The sequence below is a fragment of the Phoca vitulina genome, unplaced genomic scaffold, assembly GCF_004348235.1.
Source record: "Phoca vitulina isolate PV1807 unplaced genomic scaffold, GSC_HSeal_1.0 scaffold13, whole genome shotgun sequence".
Taxonomy (NCBI): domain Eukaryota; kingdom Metazoa; phylum Chordata; class Mammalia; order Carnivora; family Phocidae; genus Phoca; species Phoca vitulina.
The window spans coordinates 3,362,065-3,379,375 of record NW_022589716.1 but is presented as its reverse complement, the minus strand read 5'-3'; the positions used below and the strand labels follow the sequence as shown (position 1 = coordinate 3,379,375).

Sequence of the window (17,311 nt, the reverse complement as noted above, 5' to 3'; positions counted from 1 at the left end):
CGAAAAGAGGGAAAGGAGATGGGACAGAGGAGACGAGAAGCAAAATCTCTGAGGTGGTCGGAAAGTTCAAACATGAGGTTCCGAGCGTTAGGGATCTGCAGGCCTTGGTTCGGGGGAGCTGCAGCGCCTCTGTCCACGAACCCGATGGCCCTGCGTGACTTTGGAGGAGTCCAGAGAAAGGACAGCCACAGATGGACAAGTGGGTCCCACAGGTAGACTCAGGCCTGGGGAGGCTGATCCTGGCTCATCTCGAGAAGGACCCTCTCTTGGCAAGTGTAAGAAGGGCTCTCCCTGACCAGAGATGGCAAACACAGGCCTGAGGACCTCCAGGGGATTCACTCATTTGGTGGGAACTGGGCCCCAACATTCCGTCTTCCCTAGGTTCTTGGGACCCTATAACATAGCAATACTGATAATTCCACCATGGGTGGCATCCTTACCTTTGCTCTCTTGGGAGACAAGGTGGGCAGAAGGCCCTCCCCAACTGGCGATCAGAGCTGGGGGGAAGTCAGGCAGGAAGGATTCTGAACGGGGCACCGCTGATCAAGCCTCATTAAGTGCCTACTCTTGGCCTCTCTCAGCCTCTTCTAGCTCTCTCCCAGCCTGTGTCTCTTTCATTTCCTGGTAACACCCACGGAGCACCTACTGTGGGCAGGCACCACCTCTGTGCGGTAGAGGTGCCCCTGCCCCAAATCCCTGTCAGGTGGACAGGGACTCCCATCAAAAGCAGAAGGTCATGACCTCAGGCAGTGAGAGCCCGGGCAGCAGTGACCTGGAGGGTCAGGGCCACCCCTGACAGGACGATGAAGCCACATTCTCCACCTGTCTGTCTCCAGTGTCTCTCCCCGATATCTCTGCCTCTGGGTCGGGGTCTCTGTCCCCATCCTCCACCCCCAGTCCCTCTTCCCCGCCCTTAACCCCCTCCCCGCCGGTCCTGTCCCCCCTGCCTCCCGGCTTCCGCCCCTCCCTCTCCCCCTCCCCGCCGCCGCGGAGGGCCGGCAGGGGGCGCTGCGGGGCGGCCTCGGCGGCCCCGGGAGGCGGGGCGGGCGGCGGCCGCGTCGGGACCGGCCGCGATGGGACCGGAGGCGGCGCGGGCGGCGGCGGAGGCGCAGACAAAGGCGCGGGCGGTGCGGAGGGCGGCGCGGAGGGCGGCGCGGAGGGCGCGGGCCCCGGAGCCAGCAAGCGAGCGGGGCGCCCGGCTGCGGGGAGTCGGCGCCGCGGGGCAGCACCCGACTCGCGCCCGGACACTCGCGGGGTGCCGAGCTCGCAGGGTGAGCCCGGCTGTCCGAGCCTGCGCCGGGGACGCGGGGGGCCCGAGCTGCCAGGGCCAGGGGGAGGGCGCGGGGGTCCCCGAAGTTCCGGACAGGGAGGCTGGGGGCGGCTTGCGGAGCCCCGAAATTCCTGGGCTTGAGAGGGCGCAGGGGCCCCGAAGTTCCGGAGTCGGGGTCGGAGAGGGCACAGTGCGAGGGTTCCCAAAGTTCCGGACCGGGCGTTGGAAGAGGCTGCGGTGTCCCCGACGTTCCGGGCCTGGGGTAGGGAGGCGGCACGAGGGGATCCCGAAATTCTGGACCCGGGGCTGGCGAGGTGGCAGGGAGTCCCCGAAATTTAGGAGTCGGAGGTGGCGCGAGGGATCCCCGAAGTTCTGGACCTGGGGTTGGAGGAGGCGGAGAATGTGTCCCCGAAGTTCTGGACCCGGAGTTGGGTCGGAAGTTCCCGGGTCGAGGGTGGCACTTCCCGAAGTCGGGGCGCGTATTGGGTGCCCCGCTTCTGACGCGGATGGGAACTCCTTCCTTACTGAATATCAGGCCCCCCGGACTGGGGCTCATGGGGTGGGGCTTCGCCCCCACACGCGATTGGGGATCGTGGGCACCGGGCGGGGTCGGGGCCTCCTACGGGAGCCCCGCGGGCCGGCGGCGTCCGAGGCACATGACTAGTTGGTGAGTAACTTTCCCCAAAGCTGCAAGTCGCGGCAGGACCGTCAGGGCCGGAAGTGCCTGAGTTTCTGGGACCCCTGCACCCTGGAACCCTGCTTCGCCCCAGGACCTGCTCCCAACCCAGGACAGAGCTGCCGCCCCTCCCCCACACAGGGGCTCCGATTTCAGACCCTGTGACCGGGGCAGCAGCTGCCCAGGACAGGGTGGGGGGGGCATCCCTCCTCTGACCAAGGAGCCCGCTCCGCGGGGGGCCTCCCTTCCCCCACTTTGCCACCTCCCTTCCCCAGGCCCCTCCTGGTCCCCTACAGATCCCCCGGATTCAGGTTTTGCGGGCACAGAGGTGAGGGTCAGGAATTCTCCAGGGCAGCCATTCCTGGTTTCTGTGGGGTTGTGGCTAGAGGCACCAAGAGGGGCTGGGGAGCCCCCTCTCCCAATCCTTGGTGCCACCCAGCCCTGCATGGTATTGGGATTGAGTGGGTATGGGTGATCAGGTAGTGGGTACCACGATCAACTTGTTTGGCTACATCTTATCTTTTTAACTAGGCTGGGAGCTCCCTGGGGATTTGGACTCTGACTCCAAGGTGTGCCTCTGCCCTAGAGTGGAAGCTGAGGGGTCCCCCTGTGGGTTCTGGAGGGGACTGGCCTCCCAGTAGGCACCTGGTGCTGCCCCACATTTTGATGGAGATCCTGGTTTGGGGAGTGATGAGTGAATGTGGCAGAAAATACCAAGCAGGGGTTCACCTTGGCCCTCTCTACCTAGCCCCAAGATTGAGTGGGTGTCACTGGGGGTCCAGTAACCAGCATGCTGAGAAGTTTATGCTGGGATATCAGGGGCTACCTGCCTCCTCTCAGAGCCATCTCCTGCTTGGGGTGTGTGGGGGCTTCCTCCAGTTGGAGAGGGACAGGGTCTTTTTGCTCTGAGTGATCTGCTGATTCCCTTACCTTTTTGATTGGCATTCTGTGAATGGTGTACCTTGGCGGTGGGTCCTGAGGTTGGACCTGCTTGGTTTCCTTAAACCTGTCCTGAGGGACACTCACAAGCCCCCCCCTCCCCACAGAGACTGAGCCTGCAGCTCCTGCTATCCCTCTGGCTGCCTCTTGGAGCCCACCCAGCCCAGCCTGACCAATGTCCACAGCCAGGTGAGTCCCTGCCTCCTCAGCTTGGCCCTGAGTCCCCTGGGGGATGCCCAGCCCCACTGAGAACGCTCTCCCCATGCAGGGAGCAGCCCATCTTCAGCACACGGGCGCACGTGTTCCAGATTGACCCGGCCACCAAGCGGAACTGGATCCCCGCGGGCAAGCACGCACTCACTGTCTCCTACTTCTATGATGCCACCCGCAATGTCTACCGAATCATCAGCATTGGGGGTGCCAAGGTCCTGGCAGGGCCTGGGTGGGGTGGCAGACTCCTGGGGTCTCAGAGACAGGCCTGGGTCTGGTCATTACCTTGCTGTGTGCCAGGGGGGCTGGGGGTTGGGAGGAGCCCAGAAGCAGTCTCCCTCCTGAAATGGCTCACACCAGGGACCTCCCAGGAGCTAAGACGAAGTGACACCCTGGAGGTTTCGTGTTCATTATTATCAGTCTCATCAACCTTGAATTTTGTTCCCCCCCTCTCCCCAGGCCATCATCAACAGCACTGTCACCCCCAACATGACCTTTACCAAAACCTCCCAGAAGTTCGGGCAGTGGGCAGACAGCCGCGCCAACACTGTCTATGGCCTTGGCTTTGCTTCTGAGCAGCATCTGACCCAGGTGGGCTTGCAGGATTACATGGTGGGAGGGACAGGGCTGGGTCTGGGTCTTCTCCCAGGTACACTGGGCCCCTGGTCAGGTGCTGCAGAATGGGCCTCAGAATTAGACAACCTTCCTGGTTCCCTGGTTCATGTCTCAGCTCTGCTGGCCACCTACTCCAATTCTGGATACACCCTGCCCTTCTCTGGGTGCCTGGCACCGGCTGGGAGTTCCCTCACACACCCTAGCACTACCTTCATCATTGCCTCCCTCCACCCTCTGTTGTCTCCAGACTTCAATATTGTCTCATCCCATTGTTTCCCCCGATGGGTAGTGCTTTCTGATTCCTAATGAGATCGTGAGGATTCTCTTTGCTTCTAGAAGCTTTCATTTTCCTTTCAGATTTAGGTCTTGAATTAATTTCTGTTGGTGGTATAAGGCGGGAGTATTTTTTCCCACTGAGTATTCAGTTGCTCTTGGACCGTTTTTTGAGATGATTTCCTCCCCCCATCCCCATGAATGGCACTGGCCCTTTGCCTCAATCAAGGGACTGTCTGTGTGTAAACATTTTCTTTAAAAAATTATTTTCCAAATTTATTTTAAAACGAAAATCAGTGTATCCTACCCACCCTAATTGGAAACATTTTCTTTAAAAAATTATTTTCCAAATTTATTTTAAAACGAAAATCAGTGTATCCTACCCACCCTAATTGGAAAACCAATATCAGTGGTAAACATTAATACAGTAGGAATGAGAACAGGGCAATTTAAGTTCTCACTCGGTACAGGTGTCCTCTCAGAGGCTCTGAGCCCAAGACCTACTTTCTCTTTGTTATAAAAAGATATTCACAAGTGTCCCGGGCATTAAAGACAGCACCCACCTGACGCTCTCCTTGCTGAAATAAGCCTGACCGAGAGGAAAAGGGGAGCCCTTCCTCAAGGTGGTTCCGTGTAATACACTTCCGTGAACACCCCACCCCCACCATGATGCTCAGTCTGCTCACCAGGACAGCATTTTGCAAGCCTTCTGACCACTCTTCCAGTTCATGAGATGAGAGGATATGCATGACTCCTAAAGCCCCTTCCAAAGTGACAGGGCTGGTGCTGGGTGGGGGTGACCAAGTGGGGCCCTGGGAGAGGGGGCTGGGTTTTCTTTGATTATTTGTTCTGCCGCCCCCCCTCCCCCCCCCAGTTTGCTGAGAAGTTCCAGGAAGTAAAGGAAGCAGCAAGGCTGGCGAGGGAGAAATCTCAGGATGGGGGGGAGCTCACCAGTCCAGCCCTGGGGCTCACTGCCCACCAGGTCAGTACTCCCTGTCCCATGCCTGCCGGTCACTCAGCTGACACTGAGGGTCCCGGTGCTGTGCGGGTGCCCAGGACCAAATGCTCACAGATCGTGTAAAACTAGACCTACAGCAGGAGCCTTGGAGGGAAGTGTCAGGAGCACGTCCTGGGGGTCTGGCCTAGCCTTGAATCACGAAAGGCCTGGAAACCAGCTTAGTTGGCAGAGTAAAAACCTGGAGGTTGAAATAGCTAAGTAGGGGCCAGGCAGCAGAGTGAAAAACTGCCCTGGGAGCTTTCCCCCATTAATTCATTTAGCATAATTTACTGCCCACCTACTGTGTGCCAGGCCCAGGGCTGGGAAAGAGGGTTACAGAGGTGGAAAAGCAGGCTCCTGGTGCAGGCAGTGAATTCAGTCAGTCTGGTAGAGGGCTTCCTGTCTGAATCTTAAAAGCATGTTGAAATTTGGCCCCAGGGAAGGGCATTGCTATGAAGGGATGGCACAGACGTTTCACAGTGCTCCCCTGACCTTTGCAGATTTTGAATATCTCAGTGGGTTTATTTAGACTTGCCTGCATCGGGTGTGCTCCTGGGGGCTTGGTGAGAGCCCAGGCAGGCAAGGTGGGGGTACAGTTCCCGAAACTCTGGCCCAGGGGTCATGGGAAGCCATAGAGGGTGGATGAGGAGAGGAGGGGCTCGCTCGCATCCCAGCGCTGGAAAGGACAACAGCCCCGACCCCAACCAGGACCTAACCGGTCCTTGACCGAAACCACCCCCAGTGTGACCCCGCTTCTACCCACACCCTTAGGTGCCCCCAAGTCCCCTCGTCAGCGCCAACGGCCCCGGCGACGAGAAACTGTTCCGTAGCCAGAGTGCGGACGTCCCCGGCCCAGCCGAGCGCGAGCGGCTCAAGAAGATGCTGTCCGAGGGGTGAGGGGGGTAGGGCGGACGCAGGGCGTGGCGGGACGGAGGGCGCCGAGAGGACCTTCCCTGAAGCCGGTGCGGCGCGACGGGCCGCGGGATTTGACTGTACCCAAGGCCCGGGAAGGCCAGGGGGCTGACTCCGGTCCTGCCCCTTCTGGAGCGGACCTCGCCCCTCGGACGCGTTCCCCCTTTGACCACGCCTTCTCGGGGCGGACCCTGCCTCGACCACGCCTCCCGGACCAAATTCAAAACCCACCCGGGCCTCCCAACCCTCACCCGGTTCTGAGCCCGCCCCGATGGGCTGACCCCGCCCCCCGGCGAGACCGCGCTCCCCCGGGACGTCCCCACCCATGGCGCCGCCCCCGGCCCCGCCCCACCCCCTAGCTCCGCCCCGCCCTGCTCCTGTCCCCTACCCGGTGCGGCCGGCCTCGCCCCCGCCAACCGCCGCGTCCCTGCAGCTCGGTGGGCGAGGTGCAGTGGGAGGCCGAGTTCTTCGCGCTGCAGGACAGCAACAACAAGTTGGCGGGCGCCCTGCGAGAAGCCAACGCCGCCGCCGCCCAGTGGAGGCAGCAGCTGGAGGCCCAGCGGGCCGAGGCCGAGAGGCTGAGGCAGCGGGTGAGGGGACCCCTTCCAGAGACTCCGAGTGGCCCTGGCAGGCAGCTGGGGAGCCCCTGCCTCCGCATGTCGTCTCCGTCCTGGGTTCACTGCCTGGCTGTGTGATCTCTGCAGGTCGTTTCCCTGAGCCTCAGTTTCTTGTTCTGTATTATGGGTCTGAGAGAATGCCAACCTTTGTCAAACCCTAAAGTCCTACCTGCTGCGAGGTGGTAGCCCCAGTCAGAGGGGGTGAGTGCCTCGTCATGGGTGTGACGGAGCAAGGGACAGATTCCCCAGGGGTCAGGAGAGTGCAGGCTGGGGTGTCAGGGGCTGACTTTCCTGTGCGCACAGGTAGCTGAGCTGGAGGCCCAGGCAGCTGCCGAGCCCCCCTCAGTCAGTGAGAAGGAAGGGCCAGGCCAGTCGCTGGAGCAGCTGGAGGCATTGGTGCAAACCAAGGACCAGGTGAGCACTGAGGGTGTGTCCCTAGGCTTCATCTTCCCTGACCTCCCACAGGGGAGCCAGGACCCCCAGAATAGACCCTGGGAACTCTTCTCTAGGAGATCCAGACGCTGAAGAGCCAGACTGGTGGCCCCCGTGAGGCCGTGGACACCACCGAGCGTGAGGAGACACAGCAGAAAGTGCAGGTGTGTGTTGGCTGTCACCGGGTGGGGTGACTGCACAGGGGCAGCCAGTCCCCGCTGTGGGACAGACCTGGGATCCTTCCTTCCTGATGGGTCCTGGGCAGCTGTGTGCCTCTGAGCCTCAGTAAGTGGGGTCAGAGATTTACCTAAGGTTGTGAAGGATTGGGAGGACCAGGGGCATGGAAAGTCTGAGTTGCAGCCAATGTTTTGTAAAGGACAGTTGTCATTAGTACAATGTTTCATATTCTTTGATTCAACAAGAAATTTTTAAAAAGATTTTATTTGAAGTAGAGCATGGGGGTAGAGGAAGGGCAGAGGGAGAGGGAGAAGCATGCTCCCTGCTGAGCAGGGAGCCCAACATGGAGCTCAGTCCCAGGACCCTGAGACCAAGCCGGAGGCAGACGCTTAACCAGTTGAGCCACCCAGGCGCCCCTAAACAAGCAATTTTTGAGTCCCTGCTGAATTGCCATGCTTCACCCCATCAAATCCTCAGGTCCAGGGGCCTGCATTTGTACCCAGGTCTGACTGGCCTGGCTTTCACTGAAGACTTTATCTGAGAAATGTTCATGGCGCATGTCCTGTGAGTCCAGCAGGTGAAGAGGGGGATCTGGGGACCCAGAAGAGAGAAGTTGGGGAAATGCTCCCTGTTGTCTCCAGGGCAGAGTGCTCAGCCTGTGCAGAGGCCCTGAGGTGGGGAGAAACTCAACATGTACAAGGACCCACAAGGAAGCCAGCAAGTCCGAGCTGGAATGAACAAGGAAAAGGGAGGGAGGGATGTGGATTTTGTTCCCAGCCTGATGGGTCACAGAAGGGTTTTGAGCAGAAGAGGGATGTGATCGGTTCTATTACCTTTAAATTGGCTAAGGGCTTAGGGAGTGTCTTGGGCAGAAGCTGCAGGGAGGATAAGAGATGAAGGGGGCATGGCATGGCCCAGAGTGGGGTCTGATGGGATGGCATTGTGATGCTGGATGCCCCAAGCAGGGCTGGTGACACTAGAAACTTGTTGGGACTCCAAATCTTGTCTACCCTCTCCCTGCAGGATCTGGAGACCCGCAATGCCGAGCTGGAGCACCAGTTGCGGGCAACAGAGCGCAGCCTGGAGGAGGCGCGGGCCGAGCGGGAACGGGCGCGGGCTGAGGTGGGCCGGGCTGCACAGCTGCTGGACGTCAGGCTGTTTGAGCTGAGCGAGCTGCGAGAGGGCCTCGCCCGCCTGGCAGAGGGCACGCCCTGAACCTGGCTGCAGGGTCTGCGTGGGAGCTGGGGCCCGCGGGAGCTGGTTTTAGACGCATGATTCCCGCCTGGGGCACGAGCCAGGCCGCGGGCGGCACAGTGGGCTGTTCACCCTGGCAGGGACTGGGGGCCCAACTCGGCCTGGGGAGGGCCTGGCCACAGTGCCCCAGCTGGCCCTGGCCGCTCACAGCTCAGGGGCCGTTTCGGGGCTTTTCATTGTGTAGAATTTCTAGAATCCCCAGGGCGCGTGCTGGTGCCCAGATTACATTTCTAAGAGTGGCTGCGCATGTGTGTGTTATGTGGACACCCAGGCATCTAACCGCCGTCACTGGACCCCTCTACCCGCTTTCTCTTCGATGCACCTCAGCTGCTCTCTTTGTAGGGCTTAGTAAGCCACTTGCAGGTGAGAAGAGTAAGTTTCAGAGCCTGAGGAGCAGGCCCAGGCCACACAGCCAGGAGCCCAGCTCTGTCCAGCATAGCTGTCCCCACCCCCTTGGGCTCAACTCCTGTTGTCTGGACCAGTTTGCCCTTAAGTGGCCCTTGGTTAAGCACCCCTCCCTTTACTCTGGTACAAGCCCCAAATTCCACCAGGTAGGCAAGTGGGGAAGCTCCTAGAACATGGTAGGGGTTCACTACACACAGGCATCCTGTCACTGAACTTGATGGCCACGTTTGGAAACTGGTGCCCTTGCTGTGCCCATTTTCCAGATGAGGAAACTGAAGCCCCCCAGGGGGGGACTTCTCAAACCCAAGGTCACCTGGCCAGCACTGTAGTTCAAACCTTTGGCCTGGCCCAACGGGAATGGAGAACTGGGGGTGGGGTGGGGGTGACATGATGTTCTGGGGGCCTTGGGAAGCACCAGCAGCTGAACCCTCCTTCCCTGCCCCCACTCCCACAGAGTCAGACCGGGGAAGTCGAGAGACCCATTTATTAAGTGACTCCTGCAAGCAACACACCTTTGCTCTGGGGCCCTGTACATCCACTACCCCCCCCAGGTGACCCAGGGTCACTATGTGTGGAGCTGGGCCCAACCTCATAGCCAGTGTTCCTTCCTCGTCCACAGCCTGACCCTTGGCAGGGGCTCTGAGAAGGGGCCAGCCGGGGGCTGCAAGGTGGAAAGCTGTGTGGTGCACAACATGGGTGTCCCTGGGTCGAAAGGACAGCGACTGAGCAGGCCCCAGGGGGAGGGGAGGAGCCCTCTGACCGTCAGTTCCGGGAAGGAATCCCAGGAGGTGCCGGTGGGGGCCACATGGCGCTCAGGCCCGACCCTGGCTGGGTGCCGGGGCTGAGTGTGCTCCAGGTGGGGCCCTGGGTGGACGCCCCCGGCGGCTGGCCCCGCCGGCCTTCTGCCGCCGCAGCACCTGCTCCACCTTCTCCTTGAAGCGCCGGTTCTTCTGCTTGATCTTGGCCAGTTCAGCCTTGCGTCTGGCCTCCAGGTCGGGGTCCTGACATGGGAGGACCCGCAGGTGGCCGAGCTGCCCAATCTGCCCCCTGCAAGCCCTCCCCCCACCCCCACCTGCCAGCTCAGCCCTCACCTTCCCCTCCAGGATCAGCTGCTTCCGCTTATTGATCTCCTTCTTTTCGTCAAAGTTGGCTGCCTCCAGTTTCTGGGGAGAGAAGGAGAGGCCATCATGGAGGCCCTCGTGTCAAAGGGGGCACCCTGGGCCCCAAGACCTCCAATACTCACGATTTCACACTCCCTCCGCACCACATTGACCTGGGTGAGGATCTGCAGCACCTTGGCCTCTTCCACGGAGAGCTCCTCCAGCTTCTTCTCTGTAGGGGCAGAGGTCCCAGGGGGTGGGAGAGGGCAGACAAGACAAGGGGAGGGATTCTGGCTTGGGAGTGAGCTCCCCATGCAGTGGGGCATGCAAGAATGGGGTCATATCAGAAAAGGGTCAGGTGGACGAGATCTGGGATTGTAGACCTAAAGGAGATAGGCTGTCCTTTATTGGTTGCTGTTAGCAACACTATGAATTTGACTGGAAGTATTTTTTTTTTTAAACACCATCCTTTAGGGGAGCTCAGCTGGCTCTGTCAGAACAGCGTGCGACTCTTGATCTTGGCATCATGAGTTCAAGCCCCATGCTGGGTGTAGAGATTACTCAAATACTGTCCTTTGCAGTCGAGAGATTCTGAATTTTAGAGGAATCTGTACAGTGATTACACATTTTCCAGTGCTTCTTGGTCTGGGCTAGACGTTAAAAACCACCCAAGGGGGTCTTTAAACACACCCAGACCCTGGCCCTGGGGCCTCTGGCTCATCCACAGGGACCATCCATACATCCCAGGCTGAGAAACCAAAGTCCCTTCCCACCAGATGTGGCTTTCGGCAGGTGAGGGCCACTGTGGGAAGCTTCTTTTGATAACTGGGCTAAAAACCTTCATTTGGGGTTGCACAGGATGGAAGGTGCAGTTTAAGTTCTGCTCAGTGAGTAGCCCGGCAGGTGTCTGAGGGGGGTGAGTGGGCATCGCACCCAGAAGCACCCGCCTCCCCCCAGCCCCTCCCGCCCCTCCACTCACTGATCTGCTCCTCGATGGCATGGACAAGGTGGATGTCATACTGCGTCACCAGGGTGATGGCCTGTCCTTGCCGCCCTGCGAGGACACGCCACGGTTACCTGCTACGAGGTAGGAGCTGACAGAGACAGGCTGTGACCACTAGGCAGCTCAGGGCCCCTCTTGGTGGGAACAGAGTGAGGGCTCGGTGAACGGGGTGAGGGCAGAGGAGGACACAGGACACCAGGAGAGGCGGCTCTCCTGCCAGGCTGGCCTTACACGGGGGTGGGTGATGGGGCTGATTTCCCTCTGGGGCACGGCTATCAGAGTTTTGTCAGCGATAAGGCTCGACGGGCCTCAGCACAGCGCTGCGCACACGGGTTTCTCCAGCCCCCATCTCCGGGAGGGTGACGGCGTTGGAACAGCGCTCACAGCTGGCAAGGCCCGTGGCCCTTGGAGCATCACCAAATAGGCATCATTCTTGCTACCTGTCATTTGCTGAGGAGATGGGCCCAGAGCTGATGTGACCCGCCCCCAGGCCACAGGACAGGAGAGAAGGGCCAGGCCCAGTCTCGCCACCCCAGAATCCCTGCCTCTCCCCACTCCAGGCATGACAGAATCTCAGAAACCAGAGCATTCCCGCCTCTGCTTTCAAAAGGATGATTCCCCCAATTTGTGAACACTGCCTCTCACCTGCGGGCTCTATCCCCACATCTTCTCCCACCAGCTCCTGACTTTGGTTCCTCACAGGGTGGGCAGGCTGGAGGGACATGGGTCCGAAGGCCACCCCGCCCTGTCCACTTACCTGCACGGGCTGTCCGGCCGACTCGGTGTATGTAGATCTTGGGGAGCCCGGGGGTGTTGTGGTTGATAACCACCTGCACTGTGGGAATGTCCAGGCCCCTGGAAGCAGAGGCCAGTCAGTGCCACCGTCCACGTGGGGAAACCAAGGCGGGGACTCACCCCAGGTCACTCAGCCGTGAAGTCGGGACTGCCCCACTTCTTGCCAGGGTCAGCCCTCTGGTCCCTCTGTGGGGGTGCCACTGGGCCAGCACAGGGGAGGGAGTACCCTGGGGCCGCTCACCGGGAGGCCACGTCCGTGGCAATCAGGATCCTGTAGATGCTGGACTTGAATTTGGCCAGGGCAGCAAAGCGTTCTTTCTGTGGCCAAGTCGGGGAGAAAATTGGGAAGAACAGGGGTCAGGTGGCATCTCAGCAAATGTTTGAGCACTTACTGTGTGAGCCCTGGGAACAGGGTGGAGTCCAGGCTAGTCCCACCCTCCCGGGGCTCACCCATGAAGACAGACCAAGGCAAATGGGTGGCAGGAAGTGTTCTAGGCAGAGGGAAGAGTGTGGGCAAAGGCCCTGAGGCTGGGACAAGTTGCCAGGGATAAGGCTAGGGATGGCGGGGGGGGAATCTCTGGGGTAGCCTGGTCCCATACCTGTTTCATCATGGAATGCAGAGCCACAGTGGGGAAGTTGAATTTACGCAGCATCATGCACAGGATCTGGCAGGTCCTGGGGGGACGGACACACTGTCAGCCTCTCCAGAGCCAGGGTCTTGGGAACTCCGCCCCAGTACACCCCAGGACTGCAAGTAGGTGGCCCTGCACAGCTGGTGAAGGAGAAGCAGGGGTGTGGGGTATCGCACTTGCTGACATCCTCTCTGCCGACCCCTTCCCTGGCCTAAGCCAATGAGTCAGCCCTACCTCCAGACTTTCCTCTTCTGGTAGCCAATAAATTCTTGGGGGGCGGCAGCCACTCAGGAGGTCTCCTCCATGTGAGGTAGGCTGCCTATCTACTCTGGCTCATGCTACAGCTTCCTAAAGACCTCCCCAAGAGCTTCAACGGATTCGGAAGGCCCCTGGGACTGTAGAGAGGAGGGCCTGGGTGTCGGAGCCAATGTGCTGGGCCCTAGTGACACCCCGATACAGTGAAGAGGCTGCTTCAAGGCCTTCCCGGCTGCTGCAGAGGGCTTCTGGGGGACAGCCAGAGGACCCTGCACCTCCTGGTTAAGAGCGGGTCTGAGGAACCCCAAATCCTGGTCCTGCCTTCAGGAGGGGTGGCCTCAGCAAATTGCTTGACCTCTCTGAGCTTCCTTGAGTGAATCCTCTGAAATCTCTGGTCTGACCAGAGGCCCTGGAGTGCCAAGACAGGTGGTGTGCCTCGTACCTCGGGCCTTCGGAAAGGGCTATGGGAGGGCGTCTGAGGAAGAGAGAGGCAGGGCCATGCTCACTTGCACGTGTTGGTAAAGATGATGATGGACCAGTCCTCGTGCTCGTCCTGGAAGTTCTGAATCAGGTGGACCAGATAGGCATCCTTGACCTTCTCAGGCACCAACAGGTAGCGCTGGTCCAGCTGTTCTACTGTACGTACCCTGGGGATGGGGGGGGGTGCTCAGTTTCCCCTACTGCTGAATGGAGCCAATGCCCCTCACCGTCCGAGTGCAGTAACCTCTGTTGGGTGTGGCCCCCACCCCTTGCCTGCCCTGCCCTGCCCCTCGGGACCTGGCTGTGGACTCACGGGGCCTGAGCCTCCCAGAAGAAGGGCTGGTTGGTGGCCAGGCCCTGAAGCTCTCTGAGCGTGTCCGTCAGTGTGGCGCTGAAGAGCAGGGTCTGCCGGCGAGTGGGCACGGCCGCCAGGATGGCCTCCAGGTCGACGGTGAAGTCGGTGCAGCCCTGCTCCAACAGCCGGTCTGCCTCATCCAGCACCTGCAGCACCAGTGGCCGGGGGTAGGGGAACTGGGGTGAGAGTGCTGTCTGGGGCCTGCGTCCCCCACATGCCTCCTTCCCAGCTTTGCACGTGGGCCCTGGAGCGTTCTCCGTCTAGGTCTCGGACATCTGCTCCCTCAAGCATTTCTGCGCCTCAGAGAGGCCCTGCCCCCCACCACCCTGGCTAGTACAGGCCACCTCTTGTTGATCCCTCAGCTGTCTTTGTCACCCTTCCTAAAGCTCTGCTGGATGGCCTGCGGGACACATGTCCCAAATGGATGAATCCGGGCCCCAGACCGACTCACCAGGAAACGGATCTTCTTTATGCTAAAAGTGTTGGAGCTACGGAGGTGGTCAGCCAGGCGCCCTGGTGTGGCGATGACCACATGTGGTTTCCGGGAGAGCTCCAGGGCCTGAGCCACCATATCTGCAGGGGGAGTGTGAGAGGTGGGTCTGGGTGGGTGGCCTGAGGCCACGGGGGGTCCCCTACCCAGAGCCTCCCTGGGCCCTCTGTACCCATGCCGCCGACAATGATGCAGTCTTTCAGGCCCAGAGGCTTCCCCAAGACCCGGAACTGCTCTGCAATCTGGTAGGCCAGCTCCCTGTGGGTGTGAAGGGGCCAGGCTGGGTTAGATAGGGGTTCTGTGCCTGCCTCCCATTCCCATGTCCATCCCTCAGACCTCCTGACTGGCCCTCTCCTGTTTACACACCCACCACAGCTCCCAGTTCCCTCTCGATAAAGGCCCTGATACTGAGCACTGGAGCCCTGTTGTCGGCTGGGACCCAGACATCCCACGGCCCCTCTCCCACCAGTCCCACCCAAACTGGCCTCTCCTCCTCAGCAGTGGCCTCGACACCACAGTCACCAAAGCCCGACACCTAAGCGTCAGTGCCCTCTCCCCTGGGGCTGGTCAGTGTCCATGTCCTTTCTTCCCTACCCCTCAGCCCCAGCTCTGCCCAGGCCTCTCCTTGGCCCATGTGCCCACTTCCTGTCCTCCTGTCTTGCCCTCTCCTGCCGACATACTCAGAATTGGTTCTAACTCTCAGACTTTTCTCAAGTTGGCTCTAACCTGCCCGGCCCCAATTACCCCAAGTTCCCTGCCTCTCTCACACCTCTGCTCGAATACACTAGCAGTTCCCTCGGCCTAGAATCTCTTTCCCCAACCTTGTCCCTTTGAGAGACCCTTGTCATCCTTTAAGGCATCCCTGAAATGAAGCCTTCCTCGAATCCCCCCTCCCCAGGCCACACCCTCACAGCATACACACTCTCCTACTGGCATTAGAGCACTTACCATGTCAACTGCCGTATTTGTCTGCCCAAGAACATGAGATGTGTCTCCATCTTGGGCTACAAGACTACTGATAACTCCTGTCTAGCCAGGGCTTGCCATGAGACAAGCCCTGCGCTCAGCACTTCTCACACACTATCCTGGTTAATTCTGTACCTCCCTTAAGAGACAGGAATGATTTCTGTCCCCATTTTATATGTAGGGAAAGTGTGCTCGGAGAGGTAAAGGTGCTTGCCTAAAAACACAGATGGCTAACTCACCCAGAAAGCCTGTGGGGGGCTCACCTGGTGGGTGTCAGGACGAGGCAGAAGATGCCAAAGGGATCCTCAGACAGCTTCTGCAAGATGGGCAGGACAAATGCTGCTGTCTTCCCACTGCCTGTCTTGGCACAGCCCAAGCAGTCCCGACCTGGGCAGAGGGCAAAGGAACGTCAACATACTCCAGGTGTAGACAAGTGTTCTACTGGGCACAGTTTAGAATAGCTAACGTTCCATGAGCAGTTACCATATGTCCAAAACTGGCCTATGTCATTTACATTCTGGGCATACAGACAAATTCTCGGAGGGTGCGACCATTATTGTCTCCACTGAACAGAAAGGGAAATGGAGTCTCAGAGATGTGCCCAGAACACACAACCAGTGAGCAGCAGGCTGGAGTGGAACCCACATCCATCCGACCCAAGATGCTACTACTCACTACTATTTTTTTTTTTTAAGATTTTATTTATTTATTTGACAGAGAGTGAGAGAGCACAAGCAGGGGGAGCGGCAGAGGAACAGGGAGAAGCCCAGGGTTTGATCCCAGGACCCCAGGATCATGACCTGAGCTGAAGGCAGATGCTTAACTGACAGAGCCATCCAGGCGCCCTGCTACTGGTCACTATCTCATTTTTTTTTTTTTTTTTTTTTAAGATTTTATTTATTTATTTGACAGAGAGAGACACAGCGAGAGAGGGAACACAAGCAGGGGGAGTGGGAGAGGGAGAAGCAGGCTTCCCACGGAGCAGGGAGCCCGATGCGGGGCTCGATCCCAGGACCCTGAGATCATGACCTGAGCTGAAGGCAGATACTTAACGACTGAGCCACCCAGGCGCCCCTATCTCATTTTGACTCCCTCACAGAGCATCCCGGCTTAGGGAAACCTGAATGCCCTCCCCCAATCTGCATCCTAGGCTCCCTTACTGATTTCTTCATCTTTGTTTATTTAATCCCTCAACCCTCAACTTGGTACTTCCTAGGTTTCCTAAGAGCATCTGTCTGTCTCTCTCTTTTTTTTATAGAGAGAGAGAAAGCGCGGGGAAGGGGGAGAAGCAAAGGGAGAAGGGGAGAGAAAGAATCCCAAGCAGGCTCCACGCAATGCTGGGCTTGCTCTCGACCCTGACAACATGACCTGAGCGGAAATCAAGAGTCTGACGCTTAACCGACTAAGCCACCCAGGTGCCCCTAAGAGCATCTCTTTAATGGCAAACTGGGTTGGGCCAGAGTGAGTAGCAGAGGATTCATAGGACCAGAGTCCTGCATTTACCAGTAATCTTGACCTCAGTTTCCATTTGTTGTTGTTGTTTTTTAAAAGATTTTATTTAGTCATTTGACAGAGAGAGACACAGTGAGAGAGGGAACACAAGCAGGGGGAGTGGGAGAGGGAGAAGCAGGCTTCCTGCGGAGCAGGGAGCCTGACGCGGGGCTCGATCCCAGGACCCTGGGATCACGACACAAGCCGAGGCAGACGCCCAACGACTGAGCCACCCAGGCGCCCCCTCAGTTTCATTTGTAAAATTAAGATGGTAATGCAAACGACTAAAGTTTTCCAGTAGTATCGATTAGTCATTCATCCCTGTGCTCTGAGGTCACGAAAGTTCTGGGATTACATCACTTGTGTGCGGACACACAGGGAGTCAATTGTGCATTCCAAACGCTAACACTGCCCAGTCTACCTTTGGGACCCAGGCTCGCCCATAACGCCCAAGGGTATCCCTCGCCTCGCAAGAGTGGCGAGTTTGACAGTTTTGGCGTGGGTAAAGGCTGCGCGAAGGAAAGGGAGCCGATGGAGGGGGAGGGGCTTCCTGGGGAAGAGGACAGGCCACACTTACCCTCTAGGATGGCGGGGATGCAGCCGAGCTGTACAGGCGTGGGCTGCTTCAAACCCAGCTGCCGACATTGTTCCACAAGCCAGGATGACAGCCCCAGCTCCGCGAAGCCAGCCATCCTGCCCGCCAGACCCGTTGAGCACCCGTGTGAGCTGTGCTTTCCGGCGCGTACCGATGACGTCACAGAAACCCTCCCGTTTACTGGATCGCTAGCTGCGTGGTCCCACCCACCTCTAGCTCGCTCTGCCATTCCCAGCCTCGACCCCATGCCTACCATGTTTCCCCGATTTCCATTGGCTCGCGCGATAAAATCAAACTACAATTCCCGAATGCCCTGCGAGTCGCACTTGCGACTCCCGTCCTTTAATTCCCGTTTGGTTCATCTCCAGGCAG

General features: G+C 58.9%; 2 protein-coding genes across 3 annotated transcripts; one reads left to right on the top strand and one right to left on the bottom strand.

The window, feature by feature from the left end:
- Positions 1 to 1,135: 1,135 nt before the first annotated feature.
- HOMER3 (homer scaffold protein 3) lies at positions 1,136 to 8,611 on the top strand. Of its 2 annotated transcripts, none has more exons than XM_032412500.1 (10): positions 1,136 to 1,271; positions 2,993 to 3,074; positions 3,154 to 3,310; positions 3,555 to 3,686; positions 4,858 to 4,965; positions 5,752 to 5,873; positions 6,326 to 6,482; positions 6,813 to 6,923; positions 7,019 to 7,105; positions 8,142 to 8,611. In XM_032412500.1, the coding sequence occupies exons 2-10, from the start codon at positions 3,061 to 3,063 to the stop codon at positions 8,331 to 8,333; spliced, it is 1,080 nt and encodes a 359-aa protein (XP_032268391.1). In that variant the 5' UTR covers positions 1,136 to 1,271; positions 2,993 to 3,060; the 3' UTR covers positions 8,334 to 8,611. The 2 variants fall into 2 exon arrangements, with proteins under 2 accessions (XP_032268391.1, XP_032268392.1); XM_032412501.1 differs by lacking the exon at positions 1,136 to 1,271 and adding an exon at positions 1,771 to 1,937.
- Positions 8,612 to 9,247: 636 nt separating this feature from the next.
- DDX49 (DEAD-box helicase 49) lies at positions 9,248 to 17,152 on the bottom strand. Its single transcript, XM_032412499.1, has 13 exons — positions 16,922 to 17,152; positions 15,117 to 15,240; positions 14,060 to 14,145; positions 13,849 to 13,970; positions 13,356 to 13,543; positions 13,069 to 13,209; positions 12,275 to 12,350; positions 11,917 to 11,993; positions 11,638 to 11,735; positions 10,857 to 10,931; positions 10,021 to 10,109; positions 9,869 to 9,940; positions 9,248 to 9,778 (listed from the first exon to the last, which is right to left on the bottom strand). The coding sequence occupies exons 1-13, from the start codon at positions 17,034 to 17,036 to the stop codon at positions 9,590 to 9,592; spliced, it is 1,452 nt and encodes a 483-aa protein (XP_032268390.1). The 5' UTR covers positions 17,037 to 17,152; the 3' UTR covers positions 9,248 to 9,589.
- Positions 17,153 to 17,311: the final 159 nt, after the last annotated feature.